The sequence below is a fragment of the Perca fluviatilis genome, chromosome 4, assembly GCF_010015445.1.
Source record: "Perca fluviatilis chromosome 4, GENO_Pfluv_1.0, whole genome shotgun sequence".
NCBI classification, from domain to species: Eukaryota; Metazoa; Chordata; class Actinopteri; order Perciformes; family Percidae; genus Perca; species Perca fluviatilis.
In genome coordinates, this window is record NC_053115.1 from 10,148,846 (window position 1) to 10,166,911 (window position 18,066).

The 18,066-nt window shown below is 40.3% G+C and overlaps 1 protein-coding gene across 7 annotated transcripts in view; it reads right to left on the reverse strand.

Moving 5' to 3' along the window:
- slc2a9l2 (solute carrier family 2 member 9, like 2) overlaps positions 1-18,066 on the reverse strand; it is a 100,023-nt gene that overhangs the window by 47,117 nt on the left and 34,840 nt on the right. For all 7 annotated transcript variants that reach the window (XM_039797560.1, XM_039797555.1, XM_039797561.1 and 4 more), the window contains exons 8-11: positions 16,977-17,164; positions 14,706-14,816; positions 1,273-1,374; positions 719-794 (exon numbers count right to left, since the gene is read on the reverse strand). In XM_039797560.1, coding sequence (XP_039653494.1) covers positions 719-794; positions 1,273-1,374; positions 14,706-14,816; positions 16,977-17,164 — 477 coding nt within the window. The remainder of the gene's footprint in view (positions 1-718; positions 795-1,272; positions 1,375-14,705; positions 14,817-16,976; positions 17,165-18,066) is intronic.

The window sequence follows — 18,066 nt, forward strand, 5'->3', positions numbered from 1 at the left end:
CAGCTCTGTGTCCCTTTGCCAGTTTTAAAAGTGAACCCATCTGATAACAATCTGCAGGATATTTTCTCATTCTCTTTTTTTATAATTATTTTTATTATTTCCATCAAGACGTAATACATATACCAGCATACTGTGTGATTTCATACTCCAATCAGAGTACAGCTCCTACTAGTAACAGTATTCCTCTACTCCATAGGATCTTAAACCACACTCATGCATGCTCATACTTTTACATACACGCCTCCTCAACCATACACTCTCCATGCTTCCACTCATCCACATATACAATTTATCCACATTCCACTCATCCACATATACCATTCATTCCCACTTATCCACATATATCTTTCACATTTTTGACACACAAACCCAAACACACACCAACACACAGTTTGACACACAAACCCAACCACCCACAAACATCCGCCCACACACACACACACACACACACACACACACACACACACACACTTGGTTTCCAGCTCTCAGCTTAGTCACCATACCTAGTCCTTATTTCTTAGCCATTAAATTAACAAGGGTTCATATATGTCCTGCCACACCTTGTTGAATTGTTTCCTTTTGTTCCGGTCTTCAAACATTGATTACTACTACTATACTACTACTCATTCTCTTTTAGGCGCAATTCAAAATGAAAAATCAAGAAAGAGAAGAAGAAAACAGAGAAATCACAGCCAGTAATGCACGTCAGTAGTTTTACCTGGACCAGAGCAAAAGGACGCTATCACAGCCAGTATAGAGATGTAACTGAGGTAGGGCATCCATGACAGCCTGTCCTGGATAAGAGAGCGAGAGAAATGATATTGCAATGACCATAATCATTATATTGGCAAAAAAAACCTCTAAATTATGACTCAGTTCTGAGCAGGAATATCACAGCAAATATATCAGGGAAATTAATAATTAACAGCTACATCCTATATTTTCTTTTCCTTATGTTTAAGCAGCCAACATCACCAAATAATTCCAGAAAAATGTAATCAATACATCGTTATGATAATGTGTGAGATATTATATGTATATGTGTATATATATATATATATATATATATATGGGTGGCTTGATTATATGTATATGTGTATATACACATATACATATATATATCATATGCATGCCGATGTGATGTATAATAACCTCAGAGTAGGAATCCTGATGGCAATTTGTTCACACTATAATTGGCCCGCAGCACAGAGTACCTTTTCACTTACAGTGTGTCTGGAATGAGGTCAGTAAGGAAAAGAAACAGTGGCTTGCCTGGAAATTGAGGAACACTGTGAGTAGGCTGAAGAATACGGCCATGGCAGAGAACCCAAAGATGAGGAGGGGCCTCCTCCCGATTCGTTCAATCACCAAGCCCTTGGAACAGGACAAAAAAACAGTATAATATTAGAAGCATTTCAAGGGGTTTCTGTACAATGGCTGTGTGACGGATTATCAGCTTGTTTTTGCTAGAGGCATGGCTCTAGGGATGGCATCTTAACAACTGCGTACTGAAAAGATAGCCTTGAAATTTGATGCAGATGTTCATGGTGCCCAGACAATGAATCATAATGACTTTGGTGATCACTTAAAGGGATAATTCACCGATTTAGCATTAAGCTTTGTATCAGTAGAAACACGGTAGTATTTTCGAATGACCGTGCTTCCCTCCCTCATGTCCAAGGGCGTAAATCCCGGGGGGTCGGGTACCCCCCCCCCCATCTAAGGGTTGTCCCCCCCTAGAAATATCATTAAAACAATGCTGTGTATTGTAAATAACATAATGACATATACTTAAAATATCTGTGCAAGTAGTAAAACAATACAAACCCCCAAAAATGCTTTTTAAGTTTAGAAACATTTTGAGTCCCCTCTCCCTTCCCGCACAGTGGTTTGGTCCTCTGCCTGCTGTACGTTAGGAGGATCTGCACTCGACTCACAGTCACATCAGTTAGTGACAGGAATGTAGTAAGTAGGCGGTTCAAGGCTGTTTTATTCACATTAAACAGCAGATTAAGTTTTTCTTTTCTCAAATAAATATGATGCTGAGTAATTAATGAATTAGTCGTGACAGAAAAGTTCGCTATGCTAGTGTAATATAATGTAACTGTCAGGTTTACATGGACTTTTCAGTTGGTTTTCATGGACTTTCAAGGTTTTCATGGACTTTCTGTTTGTGTTTCCCATTCGCTGTCCCCAGCACTCACTCCTCTCAGCAGTTCACTACTGATTACACGCACCTGCACTGCATTACGCCTCATCATCAGTTCACCACCTGCATCTCATCAGTGACCACCTTCTAAGTGCTCACTGCACTTACTCCAGTCTGACTCCTGCTCCTTCCGTGCGTGACAGTAACGTTACCTAGCTTGTTGGATAGAAATGCACCCACTACAACTAACGTTACCACGGCGATAAGCCTAACGTTATGTGTGTGAACTGATATTAGGGTTAATATTGAAGATCTACAGTTGAGTTTTGCTCAATATGAAGATAAGTGGCTGATCAGTTAAATATATATCCTCTGTCCCAGACGAAACCTATTTATGTGGAGGATGCAAGATCATTTTATAATTATAATATGACCGCGTGGTGAACCTATGAACCTAACTCATATTTAGACATCTGACATTAAAGATTTGTGTTGTTGTTGCCCAGATAAAATGACAAGAGGAAAGAAAAACAGACATAACGCCAAGTAAGTCCTACAATAAGTCCTCATATCAAGACAATTTGGTAACATCTTTATAAGAATGGGTGCTTGTGGAAATACTAGCGTCACTATGTCAAAGGCAAAGGAGACAGAAAGAACTGAGGAACAGGGAGACCAGGGACAGTCAGGTGGAGAGTCTCAGGGAGACCAGGGACGAGACCAGGGACAGTCAGATGGAGAGTCTCAGGGAGACCAGGGACAGTCAGGTGGAGAGTCTCTGGTAAGTGTGTTGAGCTTAGTTAAAGATGCAGTAGGTAAGTCTTATAAAACTAACTTTCTGTCATATTTGCTGAAACTGACCCTATCATCCAGTAGAACTACATGAATTATGTAAAAAAAAAAATTGGCAAAATTCCACCGCTCCCGGTCGATTTTCTCCAATCAGGGCCACAGGGGTGGTCTATCTGCCTGTCAATCACTGCTCAGGCACACGCATATATAGCGTTCTCCCCTCCCCCCTCCCCGCGCACGAGCTGCAGAAAGGTTTTCCAAAACTCTGTGAATAATGGAGTGGCTTTTCAGAGGTGGCGTGGCTGCAGGATTTTAAAGATCTGAAGAACGATGTAGATGTAGCCACATTTCCTCTCAACAGGTAACATAATTACCATGAATGATTTATCTTTCACTTGGTTATTAGTAGTCAAAAGTCCACAAAGCTACGTTGGTGAGGATGATAGTAACGTTTGCGCAGTGGTCGGTCTGATATGATGCTGAAATGGCTAACGGTAGCCTGCTAGTTAGCATCGTTTTACTGTTGGTGAGTAAAGTTAACATTGTGTTGGTGTTTAGTTATTGAACATGTTGTCTGACATGCCGGCAGTTCTGTTAAACTCCGTTGTGTGGGAGGGGCTTAGGAGACGGTTTGTGCTGCAGCAGAAAGGGGGGAGGGACTGAGAAGTTGTCGATGTTCAAATTTGTTGGCAAAGTCCTGGATCTTCACAATCTTACCTACAGCAGCTTTAATATTGTTGGAGGTGTGTGGCTGTCAGGTTTAGCAGATGACCTTTACTAGTGGCTCACTAATTTACATTATGTATATAATTTAACAAGTGTACAAAAATATTGGATTTCTTTTATATGGGGACACTTTTTCAAAATAAGTCATTATGTTTTAAGGTATTTTTGTGGCTTGATTGTAAACAACTTAAAAATAAATACATGGTTTTAAAGAAGAATATTTTGGTCAATTTAGTCAGCTTTTTCATTGAATCAAGCGAACACTGAAAAGATGGATAATGGTACAGTCTCCATGCTACACTAATGATAGTATTAAGGCTTTCCTCTGTGTACACATGTCCTCGACGAGTATAATTGTGGCTGTATTATTTGTGTCCCCTTCAAAAATTGCTCTTCAGAAATTTTATTTCTGTTTCTTGTCCCCCCCCCCCCTACTGTTAGATCAGATTTACGCCCATGCTCATGTCCCCGTGAGACGAGCGATCTCTGTATTGTGAGTCTGGAAAAAAAGCCTCCGATGACGCAAAAATCTTAGTTTTCTGTCATCGGAGGCATTTTTGCCCAGAGGCAATGGACTACAGCCAGTAGTAGGAGCTACTTCCGCATGTTTTCAACCCGCCCATAGAAGGGTACGAGTGGTAAAGTGGAAAGTGGAACGCTAACGCTAGCCGGCCACCTGTTCTATCAATCCTTCTTGTAAGTGTCCGCTCATTAGACAACAAACTGGACTACATCCAACTTCAACGAAACTCCCAATGCGAGTTCAGAGACTGCTGTGTTTTTGTTGTTATGGAAACATTGCTGACCAACAGTGTACCGGACTATCCAGCTACCAGACCGGCTGCTCTGTTGTCGGGTAAGACTAGGTAGTGGAGGGAGGCTGCGTTAACATGGACTGGTGCTTGTATCCAACTAACTGCTAGTTTGTGACTGTTAAATGCCGACGCAAATTTACGGCTGTGTTTATATTCCGTGTTTTACAGCCCACCAGGTGCTAATGCTAATGTGTTAGCTGAACTTACGGAGCATATAATGTGTGTGCACTAAATGTAACCTGTTTTGTATGTCGTTTTTATATAATGTCGTTTTTATATATTTTAAATGTGTAATACCACTTGAGCCACGGTGAGTCGTTTCGTGTATATGGTTGAAATGACAATAAAACACACTTGAGTTGAGTAGACTGTCTCACTGTCTGTCTGTCTCTAAACGGTAGCGTGGCTTGGGAGTAGACGCTAAAGCAGCGAAGCAAGTGCATTCTGGGATTAGCCAAAAACACATTTTCTGGTTTTTCTCGGCCTAGAAACCACCAATTTCTTAAAACATTTCACATTTCTACTACATAAGTGACCCAATTTAAATATATATTAATCTTTCCAAAAGTGAAATATCCCTTTAACTTTTCATCTAAAGCCATCATGAGGTCAAACTTTCCAATTTTCACATTACTTTGGTTTGTGACCAAATACCTGCAAAACACGTAAAACTAAGATGGTGAACATTATACCTGCTAGGCATCCACATGTTAGCATTGTCACTCTGAACAAGGTTTGCATCCTGACATTAGCTTTTAACCCAAAGCACAGCTACAGTATGCCTAAGTACAGCTTCACAGAGCTGCTACAATGACTGTAGACTCTTAGGCAGACTGACTTTAGCCCTGCATTAAAAAACACAGCGCTCACATTCATTTCAATAAAATCTGTCCGGTGACGCAGCAAACTCCCTGTTCAGGTGCCATATGAAAAGACTCTTTCCATTCCATTCCCTTTCCACTTCACTCTTTCAAGGATACTTTTGCCACCTGCCACCTGACCATGCCCACCTCAGCTGTTGGCTGTACATTGATTGTGAACCCCTTGGCTCATTCTTTGCACTCTCTGCCGGCAATCCTTATCCTCTCCTGATGTGCCGAAGATGGCTGATCTGTCCCCGGCTAGGCTGCGTCTTTTCAAACCACCATTCTGGTCCACCGGTGTGGACTGCTTTGGACTCTTTGTCATCCACCAGGGCCGTAGAACAGAAAAGTGATAGGGAATCATCTTTAAGTGCTTAACCACTCGTTGCTTACATCTTGACTTGCTCGGAAGTTTGGATGTTGACGCCTTTCTCCTAGCTCTCCGTCGCTTCATATCACGTCGTGGTAAGCACTTGGGGATCTGGGCAGACAGAGGAACAAACTTCCATGCTGGGGACAGAGAGCTGAGTAAATGCTTCCAGGCGATGGAACCCAAGCTCCAGGAACACTTGGCCAATCAGCAGATTTCATTTAACTTCAATCCACCAGGGGCTCCAAACTTCGGTGGAGTCTGGGAGAGTGAAATCAGATCAGTTAAGAATGCCCTGCAAGTAATTGTTGGAAAGCAGACCACCTCCAAAGTTGTCTTTCAAACTGTCCTGCGAAGGAAGTTGCGTCACAGCCAGATTTTGGCTGACCACTTCTGGACACTGTTCATTCGTGACTATTTGCCTAACCTACAACCCAGAGGAAAGTGGCTGAGGGAAGTCCAGAATCTCGAAGTAGGGAAGACTGTTCCCTGATCTTTTGACCCACAACTGCCGTACATTCTTTTTTTTACAGACTAACCTCGCCTCATAACGAGGCTGTGACCTATATTTGATCGGAGCTATGTCTGAGAGTCCAGATTTACAACGCTGATAATGATGCCATTGTGTGTAAGTAAATTTTACTGTTTTATCCTTCCTTGTTTAATTTTACTGTGATTTATGTTTTGTTTTTTTTATTCATACCACTCTAATTTAATTGTTTTCAGCTGCCTGTAAGACATATTTACGAGACAGCACACAGGAGCTTCAGGTGGAAACAACCAGATGTTGCATCACGGGCAGAAGCTGTGAAGAGTTTAGCTCGGAGTCGGTCGAGAAGAAAAGAGGGTAAGATTAGATCCGTTTTTGGTCAATGTGAATATTTTTCAGGTGCATTCATAGATGTATTGTGTCCATAAGCAGTATATCGCGCAGTACTGATTGTCTTTATTGATTGATTTTACAGCTGCTTCAGCGAGACACTGTGCTGGCTGCGGGTGAAGTGGGCATTTGGAAGTACACCACCATACAGGACAACGCACCACAGACGTCTGCAGAATGGACCGAATACAGACCGAATGCTGCCGGTTACCAACAGCTCTTCAAATTGGGGCATCTCAGCTGCATCCAATGTCCATTGTGCATTTTTACAATTCCAGGAATGCTATCTTAATGTCCCTCTCCACATTAGTGTGTATGTGCGTAGTAATGTGTGTGTCAGTTAGAGGCAGCGCAGCACAACCCGAAGGGACCTTGAGAGGTTTGGGTGCCTGTAGAGTGAAGGTTCAGTTATCAGGACACTTCGGTGGACTTGGGCACAGCTTGGTCTACGTTGCTGTTGGCCATGCGTGGGAGCGTCCACGCTGATTCCGGGGATCGGCCTCTCAATTTCCAGATCCCTCAGATTTTTGTAGGACTTGCCAAAGAGATGCAGGTTACTGGTTCATGTCATTCATGATGTGGTGGCGGTATGTTCCAAATAGGTCCTGGTTGTTATGGATCTCCTCCTTTCCGAAGAGGTGGGTGATGATCATGTCAGGCCCAGCAGTTCCCTGTCAACCAGCAGGGGTTTGGACTCAACAACCTGGATGTCATCTATTTCAAGGAGCTGTAGAACATGTGGATTAAACTTCTGATTGTCCTGAGATGAACACTTCTGAGATGAAAAAAGTCCACAAAAACTTTGTTTTTCTTTTCAAACAGCGCAAATTGTTGCAGTGACAGAAGCATTGCTTTGTTTATAACGTGCGGCTAAAAAAACTCAGGGTGCCATTGCAGGGCTCCGGCAAAAAAGTTGAACCAAGCTCAACTTTTGCTGCAAGTCATCCAGCAAGGCACTTTGTTTCTCAATCAAGTAAGTTCAAATGCATGTTCCTAGTAGATACTTTGTATTGTAAAACTTTACATTGACTTGCGATTGTGTGACGAAAGATAAAATAGTTTTATCACACGTGTTGTGTGTTGTTTAGTTATGTTGTTGTAACATAGGGCCCACTTAGATTTTAAGCACCATATTAAATTGTTTCCTCAGATAAGATGAAACATGAAGATGTGTGATCAATATGTTACAATCTATTTAAGAGTTTGTGCATTTTCCCAGCTGTCCATATCAAACTGCGTGTGTCATATGATAACATGACACGACAGTCCAAGACACAGAAATAAAAACTAATTTGAAAGCAAATATTTGCTGAAAGAAGAGCATAAATACATTTATTTACTTAACCGTTCAAAACCCCAGTGAATTCTACAGAAAGCTGGTGGTGGAGAATACTTTATACATAATGCATCATATTTAAGAGTTTGTGCATTTTCCTAGCTTTCCATATCATACTGCGTGTGTCATATGGTAATATGACATGACAGTCCAACACACAGAAATAAAAACTAGTTTGAAAGCAAATATTTGCTGAAAGAAGAGGTAGCATAAATACATTTATTTGCTTAACCTTTCAAAGCCCCAGTGAATCCTACAGAAAGCTAGTGGTGGAGAATACTCTATACATAATGCATCATATGATGAGATTTACTCACAATACTGCATGTGGCTCATCAATAATTTCACAGGCACTTCTCACTCTCCACCCAGGTGTCTTTCTACTTGAGTCATGGATGGTGGAGGCCCGACTCATTCATGGCCTGACTCAAGCCCAGACTGAGCCCCAAGCCAAGCCCTTGTTGCAGCTGCAGGCCCTCAGAGCAATAAAGCATTCATGACACTGCCCTCAAACTCACCCTAACCAGTAGGATTTCACAAGCTTCTGAAAAAAAAAGGGTGAAAAAGATAACTTGTTCTTCCATGTGAATGTTTGTGTGGTGTAGGAGAGGTGCTGGGTTTCCTTACGACAAGAAAACAGGATCAAGATTGTCTTGTGTGTGTGTCTGTGTGTGTGTGTGTCTGTGTGTGTGTGTGTGTGTCTGTGTGTGTCTGTGTGTATCTCAGTACATCCCACTGGTCCCTGAAGGCATAGGACGTTTCTCTGCAGCCACACACAGACAGAAACACACACACAGCAACCGCCAGCCAAAAAGGTCTCTAAAGGTATAAGAGGCTATAAATAACACTATGGACTACTGAACTACTGAAACTGTAATAAATGAACGCACTCGCACAATAATAAACACAACCCAAGTTCTGTGAAGACTAGCATAAACACACTGACAATGATGCTTTGATTGTTTTCACAATGCACAAATTACCTTGTAGGACAAAGATTAAAGAAGAATACTGATATGTTTGCTTCTTAGATTGTGCCAACGATCTATGTAGGCTGCCGCTCTGCTTTACATTATCCCTGCTTATGTCGGCAGTCCAAGATAATAGGGCTTGTAATCCTGCCTGCACAGAAAGTCATTCACAGATAATTGTATTTGTAAAGCATTGACAAACAAATTCCACAGGCAGAATTAGTCATGCTAGAAAATCCATCACAATGAACATGAAGCATTAGCTTAGTTTTGTTAGTGAGACTATTTCCTTTTTTCCAGTTTTTATATTCCGTGATCATTTCTTCCTGTTTAGACTTTAACTAGCCAAAGGGCTACGGAGTGTGACGACACGGCCGGATGTGTTTGATTTAATGTGGGGTGGCACACACTCCACAGTTCTTGTGTGTAAGCCAGCCGTATAGTGACAAGTGTACCGCAGTGAAAGGGTGATGGCCCAGTAGGGCAGTAGAAAAGGGGGCAGGAGGTGAGTGGATAGCATTTTTCATTAAAAGTGCACTATGAGTTCCTGCACGATTTCATTTTTGTCTCAAATCGTAGGCATCTCTCCTTGATCCACTAGCTGCTTGCCCCTGAATACACCGTGAAAAAGCCCGGTCTCGGGAGACAACACAGGGGTCGTAAACGTCAAACAAACACTAGGGGCACAGGCTGTGCACCAAAATACAACAAACCACTCCAGCCAATCACCAACAAGATGGTTGGGGGAGGGGGTGGGGGTTAGTGCGTCTTTTTCACTGAAATTAAGGCTACTGCTCTAAAAGCACCCCTCCCCCAACCATCTTGTCGGTGATTGACCATGCAGGAACTCTTAGTACACCTTTAAGTAATCGTACATTGTAACAGTTTTTTCTTTTTTTCTTAATGTGTTTCACAATGATGCTATAATAGCCGTGTTGCGATCCAACTATAGTGAGCGGCAAAAGAGAATTTAAAATAGAATAAATAAGTTCAACAGAGCTTAATAAAAGCAGAATAAACAAGTCTTTGGTTGATGTTAAATGGTGCATTCAGAAGGCCAATGAAAAGACAAACAAACCCAAAAGGACATGAATTGATAAAAATGTCTCACCAGGGAGGCGCGAAAGGTGGGGAAGATGTTAAACTTGTTTACATTTTAACACCAAGAAAATTAAAATTATTAATGATCTTGAGTTGTATGACATCACTCCATTAATGCACAGAGATGGGAGCACAAATGAGAGGGAACATTGGTGCTAGCTTGCGAATTAATCCACATTTCCACCAGTTTTGAGCGGAACCATTTTAATCAAGGCTGTGTAATCAATGGAGTAAACAGTAGTAGCAAGATGTCGGATTGCATGATTGCTTTTTTTATTACAGATATTTGTTTTCATCCTAAAAAACAAACATGGACTAAGTACCGCTGCACACTCCTGTAGTGTTTAACATTCCCACTGATGTTTCGGTTCGCACTTGAGGTCAAGGAAAACCTGCCATTTGTTTGTTGCAGCTGGCAATCAACTTTTCGGGTTTAGAATTGTGTGTTTTTCTTTTGCATCGTTTCTGTTTTTTGGGTTGTGTGCTTTTCTTTTTGCATCGTTTCTGTATTTGCAGCGCATTCGTGTATTTGGTTGTGTGTATTTGCAGCGTGTTTGCTAAATGCTGCGCATGTGTTGTCAAATTAATGACGATATTTTCTGAATTTTCTTGTGTTTTGTCTATTTGCGTGTGTTTCATTAAGTTGCAGTGCGTTTGCCCCTGTCGGCAACCATAGGAACGGCTTTCCTGTGTGTCACAGCAGGGCTAACACACACACACAATATAGTCAAACATATATTTTTATTACGAAAAAGTTAAAAACATGTCACATACTATGCCATGGTCCTCTGATAATGATGAGTAGTGGTACGGTTCCATCATACCAGCAACAAGCAACCAACCTCCTTGTATTGGAGGTGCAAAATTGTGGCAAGAAACTATAAGATCCCCTTAATAAGCTGCTGAAGACAAAAGGGGTAAATTAGTTCAGGAGGAGATTACACATTTGGTTGTCCCGGTCCGAGGACAAGCCATTCTGTATGCACAGTTTAATGATGTTACACTGCGGGTAGAACATTTCTGTTAATTATCACATAAACCAATTATTGCAAAGACCTGTGAAGGGCATATCTGACTGATATAAACTGGCCGCAGTTTATATCAGTCAGATGTTCTGTTTAATATTGCCTTCTGTGATCATGGTGGATAGCGACACACCTCGATCATTAAAACGTGTTAAATAAAAGATGTGCACTTCTACCCTTCTTTAAAATGCAAAAAGAGAGCAAATCCTCATCACGAATTACATCAAAATGATGCCATCTTATTTGTTTTACTTGTGATACAGTCACTACTTATACTACTCTCAAATAATATGACAATAATCATATGTCACTTCAAAATTTTCATTTTCACGCAAAATCCATAAACGAGAGCCCTCTTCTTCTGGTGTGCTAATCTTAATTTTTCTATAAAATAATACCAGGTAAAATGGTGTCTTCGCAGTGCACTTGATGCCCAAAACTCATTAACACCAAATTACAGAATGCAAAAATACAAGTAATCTTTCCTTTTGATTTTGCAGGTGACCTACATACACCAAGCTTTCTTCCTTTTTTTAGATTATTTTTGTTTTTATTTTTATTTTTGCTGCAGACGGACAGGACAAGAATGTTTCTCTTTCCTTTTTGAAAATTATAAATATGTTTAGGCCTATGTCAGACATTGTTGTTTGTATGTTGGCAGCCTCATGTGGTGTAAAGGATTTAATAATGGAATAAGGTTAGAGCTACAGCTAAATACAGGATGTGGTGTATTAAGAAGTGTATATCCCGGGATTTGGGGATTAAATCTCACCTTTGAAATGTTTGCCACCTAAATGAAAAGGTCTTTTTTTAAAGCCAGGTGACTTTGATTTGAAAAGCATAAATATTTGAAGCCCCTGAAACCACAAATCAAATTAATCTTTCTCACCAGATGTCATGAACATGAGACTCATACAAATGGTATCTTTTCAATGGCAATTCAATATTAACACAGCTCTGTAAAACTCTTGAGGTTTCTCTCAAAGAGAAAGATGTCAAATATTCAGCTTTTTTCTCAAAGGAAAAACTGTCTGTTTGCTTTTTTTTCCTGACAGTGGCTGAAAGCTTGTCCAGTTTATGGTTATGGCATTTTGTTCAATATATAAAAAAATGGAATATCACCATGAACAAAAAAAAGCAAAAATCCATTTATTAATTAGATGTAATTAGATCTGTCTATTTCATTAATTAAAATCGTTTTACAACTGAACGATATGTGAATTTAACAGAGCCTTATATCATCTTTCTGCTCAATGTTTTGGTTTTACAGAATGACCAGCACCTTTATACATTGTGTATTTTTCAAGCATATTCTTCAAATGCAAGAAAGGTTTCTGAAAAATCGTATTTCTGTGGTCATAAAGGGTTAGCCTGGTCCTACCAGACTCTGGTACATTTCATTTGTACAGAGAGTCTGGCCACTCTCCATTGACAAGTGTTAACTTCCTTGAAGGCAGGTACTCTGTTGAAGTTTAAAACTACTGGATCTGCCCAGAGCCACTCTGGATCTGCCAGAACCAATCGCTAACGTTTGGTCGTGATGTATGTCTTGCACATATGCAACAAGAGGGGAGACCGACAAAAACTATCGGCTTATATTTAGCATTAGCATCGGTAGCGTTAGCCTTAGCCAACTCCTTCCACACTAACGAGCAAGCTGGAAAATCTAACTTTTCCCGAACCCCGTGGGGAGGAGGGACATCATGGCCGCCAACACAACTCAGCAAAGATTGTTCTTGCTTGGGCTTCAAATTCTGGGTATTTGGCAGCGTTGCTGCCACAACGGACCAAATGGCTTCGCTCACATCTTTCTAGCGCACGTCCTCAACATCACCGTTCTCAGCCACTCCCTCTGTTCGCAGATTGGACCGCCAAATATTTGGCCAGAGAAAACCCGCAAATACACCGCAAACCCAGACGGAGTACTGAAGGAAAATTGAAATTGAGCTTACGTAGGAGGGCGGAGCAAAGCTAAGAAAGGGTCATAAGGAAATCAACCAGCCCTTAAAGCTATCGTGCGTAGTTTCTGTCACCCCCATGAGGAATTCTAAGTAATGACAACAACACGTCGGCGTGTCCACATGACCCAAGCCTTCCCTGATCGCGCACGTGCCTCCACCCGTCCTCCCCACAGCTGCTAGTAGCCACGGAGGACACAAAGGATTAAAAACACCTGAGGACTCTTTAGAAGAGGTCATTATCTTCACTCGAGCTTCTGCGCAGGAAAGCCACCGGACGACACAATCTTCTGAACATAGCCATACTGAGAAATACAGAGAGAGTTGTGTGAAGCTGATAGTCTTAATTAGCTTTGTAGCAATGGCTTGGATGTAACAGACGTTCATTAATATCAAAAAGTTACGCACTAAAGCTTTAAGGTAGTTATTGTGTGAGGGGATAACACAACACAGCCTGCACAGTTCTACCTCACTCAGTGTAGTCTGAATCAATAGCACACTGCCATCAGTAAGTCAGTATTCATACAGCAGCAGTTTACTGGATTTAAATTGAATACAGCCAACCATCGACTCCTTTTCTCTCCTGTGGAAACCTTGTGTCAAAGCAGTTTGTTCCTTGGGAACGGAAGATGTGATGGAGATAAGACGACACTGAATTGGGACTCGTCTCTTGTGTATGTGATGCTGCTACATGTCAGGACAGTGGTCAGTGGACAGAAATCATCACACAATGCTCTGGAGTGGAATGCTACATTGTCTGCCTAACAAGCTACCAACAGAGACACTCCCACATAATTAATAACTCTACTGAGCTGTTAAGTGCTCTCTGCTCCATCATTTAGCGACAGATCTGCTGCCAGAGCAGGAATGTACTCCTGCTGACAGCAGTGCCTTTTCATGTCAACCGAGGTGACGATGTTTGAGCAGCTTTGCAGTTTGCGAGGTTCCTCCACAACAGCCAAGCATTACAGAGCTTTGGTCAAGTGCATTAGAATTACGAGTGGAAAACTGCAATATTTGGTTTGGGAAAAATGAAATTTGAAGAGGAGATAAGTTTGGTCTCAGATTAGCAAAACTTCTCTAAAACAGCAAAAAGGTCTTTCCATGTACATTAATTCCTGTAGGAGACGTCCACACACCACAACCACCACATTCACAATGGTATTTCAGTGTCAACTACAGTCTATTTATGTATTTACTTATTATTTGTATATTTTTATATAATAATTATATGGTGAAGAGACATACTGCTTTCTCTTTTTCTGCAAATCTTTGCATTTTCATGTGTCTCATTTTGGAGAAACTAATCAAAAAACTGACAGTAAAACAAATCTTTAGTGCAGAAGTGAACTGCCAGTAGTGCAGATATGCATTCCTGCACTGTGGAGTTCTGTGGACAGCTTTCTGAACATCAAGATTATAAGAGATATTTCCTTAAAGGTTTCTTTGTGCTGTCTTTTTAATCAACTTTGCATAATGACAAACTGGAGACATACATAAATAGTAAAGTCCTTTTCAATTACAGTAATATACAGACAATAATCCATATATCAAAAAGAGGTGGTGAAATTAAACTTTAAGTATTAAGTAATTAAGTATTTAAAGAAAATGGTTCAAATAGCCCACAAATTGTGGTCGATTTTAACAACGGATATAAATTAAAGAGCAGCATTATGCCCAGAATCGCACGTTTGATTGATTTAAAGTAACGATACTCACCGAGATGATGGCAGCCAAAGTCTCTATGGCCCCAGTGGTCAGTGTGATGTAGGGGATAATGTTTTCGGGAAAGCCTGCATCCCGAAGGATCCCATTGGTGTAGTACCAGATCTATGAAAAAAATAATATATTTATTAAGGAATTTTGATGAGCTGATATTGTGACAGAACATTTCTCAGCTGTCAACCTCAGAATCAGTCTCACTGCAGTCCAATATACCTCTGTAACATCACTCAGTCACTGTCAGACTATAATATGTACTGTCATTCGACAGATCCAATGGTGATAGCAGATTAAAATAAGACCTCCAGATTGACCTAAATTAAATTCCTGGCTTCTTGAAATTAAAATATATGTAAGTCAAGTCATGTGCATATCTGTGATAAACCAGATGAGCTTTGTTATTAAGTCCATCAACCTATCAAATGTGAAAATTAGGCACAAATATTATTCTTTATGATATTCATCTTAGAGATGTATTTGGGGACACGATAATTATTAATAATTTGTTTGCATTTCATACAGCCTTCAATATGTCGGTCAGTGTGTTTGCCCACTTTAATTATAGGAATTTTAGTCTTAATATGACCAGTTTGGATTGCATCCGTCTTGCTAGTAGAGCCTTAGACACGTGGAAGTTAAAAACCACCCCTGTTTGTTAATAGAACAGGAGCTTACTTGTCTTCTGATTGATTTAAATACAAAACAATGAGATTTTTTTAAAGGATACAGTCACTGCGATTTTTTTTTACATCATTCCTGATGGAGATGAAATGTACATAATTTAAGTCAGTTTTTTCTCAGTTCACTGTTGTCATTCTCTTTTTATCAAGTACCTGATGGCAGCAATAAGCAGCAACTCTCTTTCATGGCATCTATATGGAAATGCAAATGCAATTTGCTGCTACACGTGATCCACTGACAAGCAGTCACTTTGTCACTGATAAGACGTTAATAGGACTGCACACCCAAGTGTTTCTGCAGTTAACAGTTCTGTAATTCTCTGTCCAGCATTCCTGCACAGGGTTTTTTAAACTGAATGAGACAGATAGAAAGGCTTTTGCTTATACTTAAATCTACTGTTATTAGAGCTGTAATCGGGCCATAAAAGTTAGGCGCGACAAGGAACGAGCCCGACAGAATTCAGCCCGAGCCCATCAAGTACATTTTGATTGACAGCTTTTTAAAAGCCCTAACCCGTTTACAGCCCGACATTATTCAAATGTGCAGCTCTTTTGTCAAGAATGAGTCATTTATAAAAAAAATTAACATAATTTATTCATGACTAACGTAGGCTATAGGCCACTTGGAAGTTGGAACAAATAAATAAAATAAGTCCTCCAGAGGCCAGCTTCCGTTTCACCTCCTCAGCATCCATTTTCGTGCTAATCACACACCGTCTGCAACAACTGGCACCACCACACCAGGACTTAGGGACTGAGCCCCTCTGAGTGTCGAACTGTATGCACTGTAAGCACTCACTTACCATCCATGCTACCTCATTGTTTTATGTATGCACTGGAGATTGTGGGTATAAATTTTTTTTATGTTTTTAAATTCTATTTTATTTATTTGCAAAGCACCAAGAGGAATGCCATCCAATTTCATTGTATCCTGTACGATGACAATAAATAATTCTATTCTATTCTATTCTAATCGAAACGCATCATCTGACCGCTCATTTACCACGCAACCCAGAGTGCGAGCCCGAGCCCGGCCCAAGCCCTGAGCCCATGTAAAATGATAGAAATTAAGACCGAACCCAACCAAACCCGTCGTGTCCCATCGGGTTCGGTCAAAGATCTTCAGCTCTATCTGTTACTCCATTTTAATGCACCAGGGAGTTGGCATTCACATGTCAACCTAAGGCTATGCAGCAAGCAGGAGTTGTTTTTCAGCTCAATAAAAGCCTTGTGAAGCAGTAAAGGGATGTTTGATTTGACAAAAACTACAGCTCCAATGTGAGGGGAAACCATGCTAAGCATTAAAGCTATACTCATTAATATTGTTATATTACTTCATGCAAAGGGTGTTGAAAGAAGGTATATCTATAATCCCATTTTACCACAAATTTGCATTATTGATTCTTTTTATAAAATTTGTTTCATATTTACAATTTGTATAATTATATAAATACCAAAGACATTGCTGATTTTTTAAATAGAAAACAAACAGTAACAATGTGTCCTAAACATCTTATATATAAGATAGTATAACGAACAGGATTCCACTAACAATCTGAGAAAAAGTTAAATAAGAAGTGCATCTCACAGCATTGAGGCCACAGAGCTGATAGCAGGCCATGGTTATGATGATGGTGATGAGCTGCCAGCGAACAGCTGGGCTCCTCAGCAGCTGTAACACTGAGGCCATGTGCTGGTTCTCCTGAGCCCGAGCCTCCGCGTGAACCTCCTCCAGCTCCTGGGACACATCTTTCTTTCCCAAAAACCTCTGAAAGGCTGACACACACATACACACAGCGTTAAAAATATCCATAAATAAAAACAACCATCACGCCCAGATCAAAGAAGTTGAGGATTTATTGCACAGCAAATGAAGACATCCTCATAAATGGATCAAATTGTTAAAAACTGGACACTCAAACTAAACTAAAATCAGTTTTCTGTAGCTTTAGCAAGTGAGTAAGCTGTGTCCCACTCCTGTATCTTTATGATGTCTAATCTGAATTCTAACCATGAATTATGCCACTTTATTTGGCATTATTTTGGCCTTCATAAAGTGAATATTATTGATAATGCAGTCTTGCAGCCCCCAGGTTGTATGTGCTCAATGTGGATATTAAAAGTAGTCTTTGACTACTCAAGGTGGAGAATTTTTGTGGAAAACAGAATCAGCAGACTTATTTATTTCATTTCATGGCTTTATTTATTTATATACTTTTATGTTTTTACTATTTAAACAAATCACTATCAAAAGTTCTGTGTGAGTTAACCACGAGGGGCACTAATGACCAATGTTGTGAGTCAGTCCCAGTTATGTTTATATTGTGATTTTTTTATTTTATTTTTTTAGAAATAAAGAATTGGTTTTGCAGTTGTTTAATGAGGATGGAAATGCATTTGTACATTTGTTAGGCCTCAGGGATAGACACAATGCATGTTGATGAGAATAATGAAGATAAACGTAACTGATCTTAAAGTGATTTACGTGTGACCTATAATATAAAGATTGACATCATCAGTTGGAGCTAATTGGCATTGGCATTGGAATATGCATTATTGTTTAGGTCTTCTCATGAGACATGTTGACAATAATAAAAATATAGAATAGCGCCACGCTTACAGGCCACAACAGCGACATGGAGTGCAGCCCCACTGTCTTGATAATGTTGAGGTAAGAT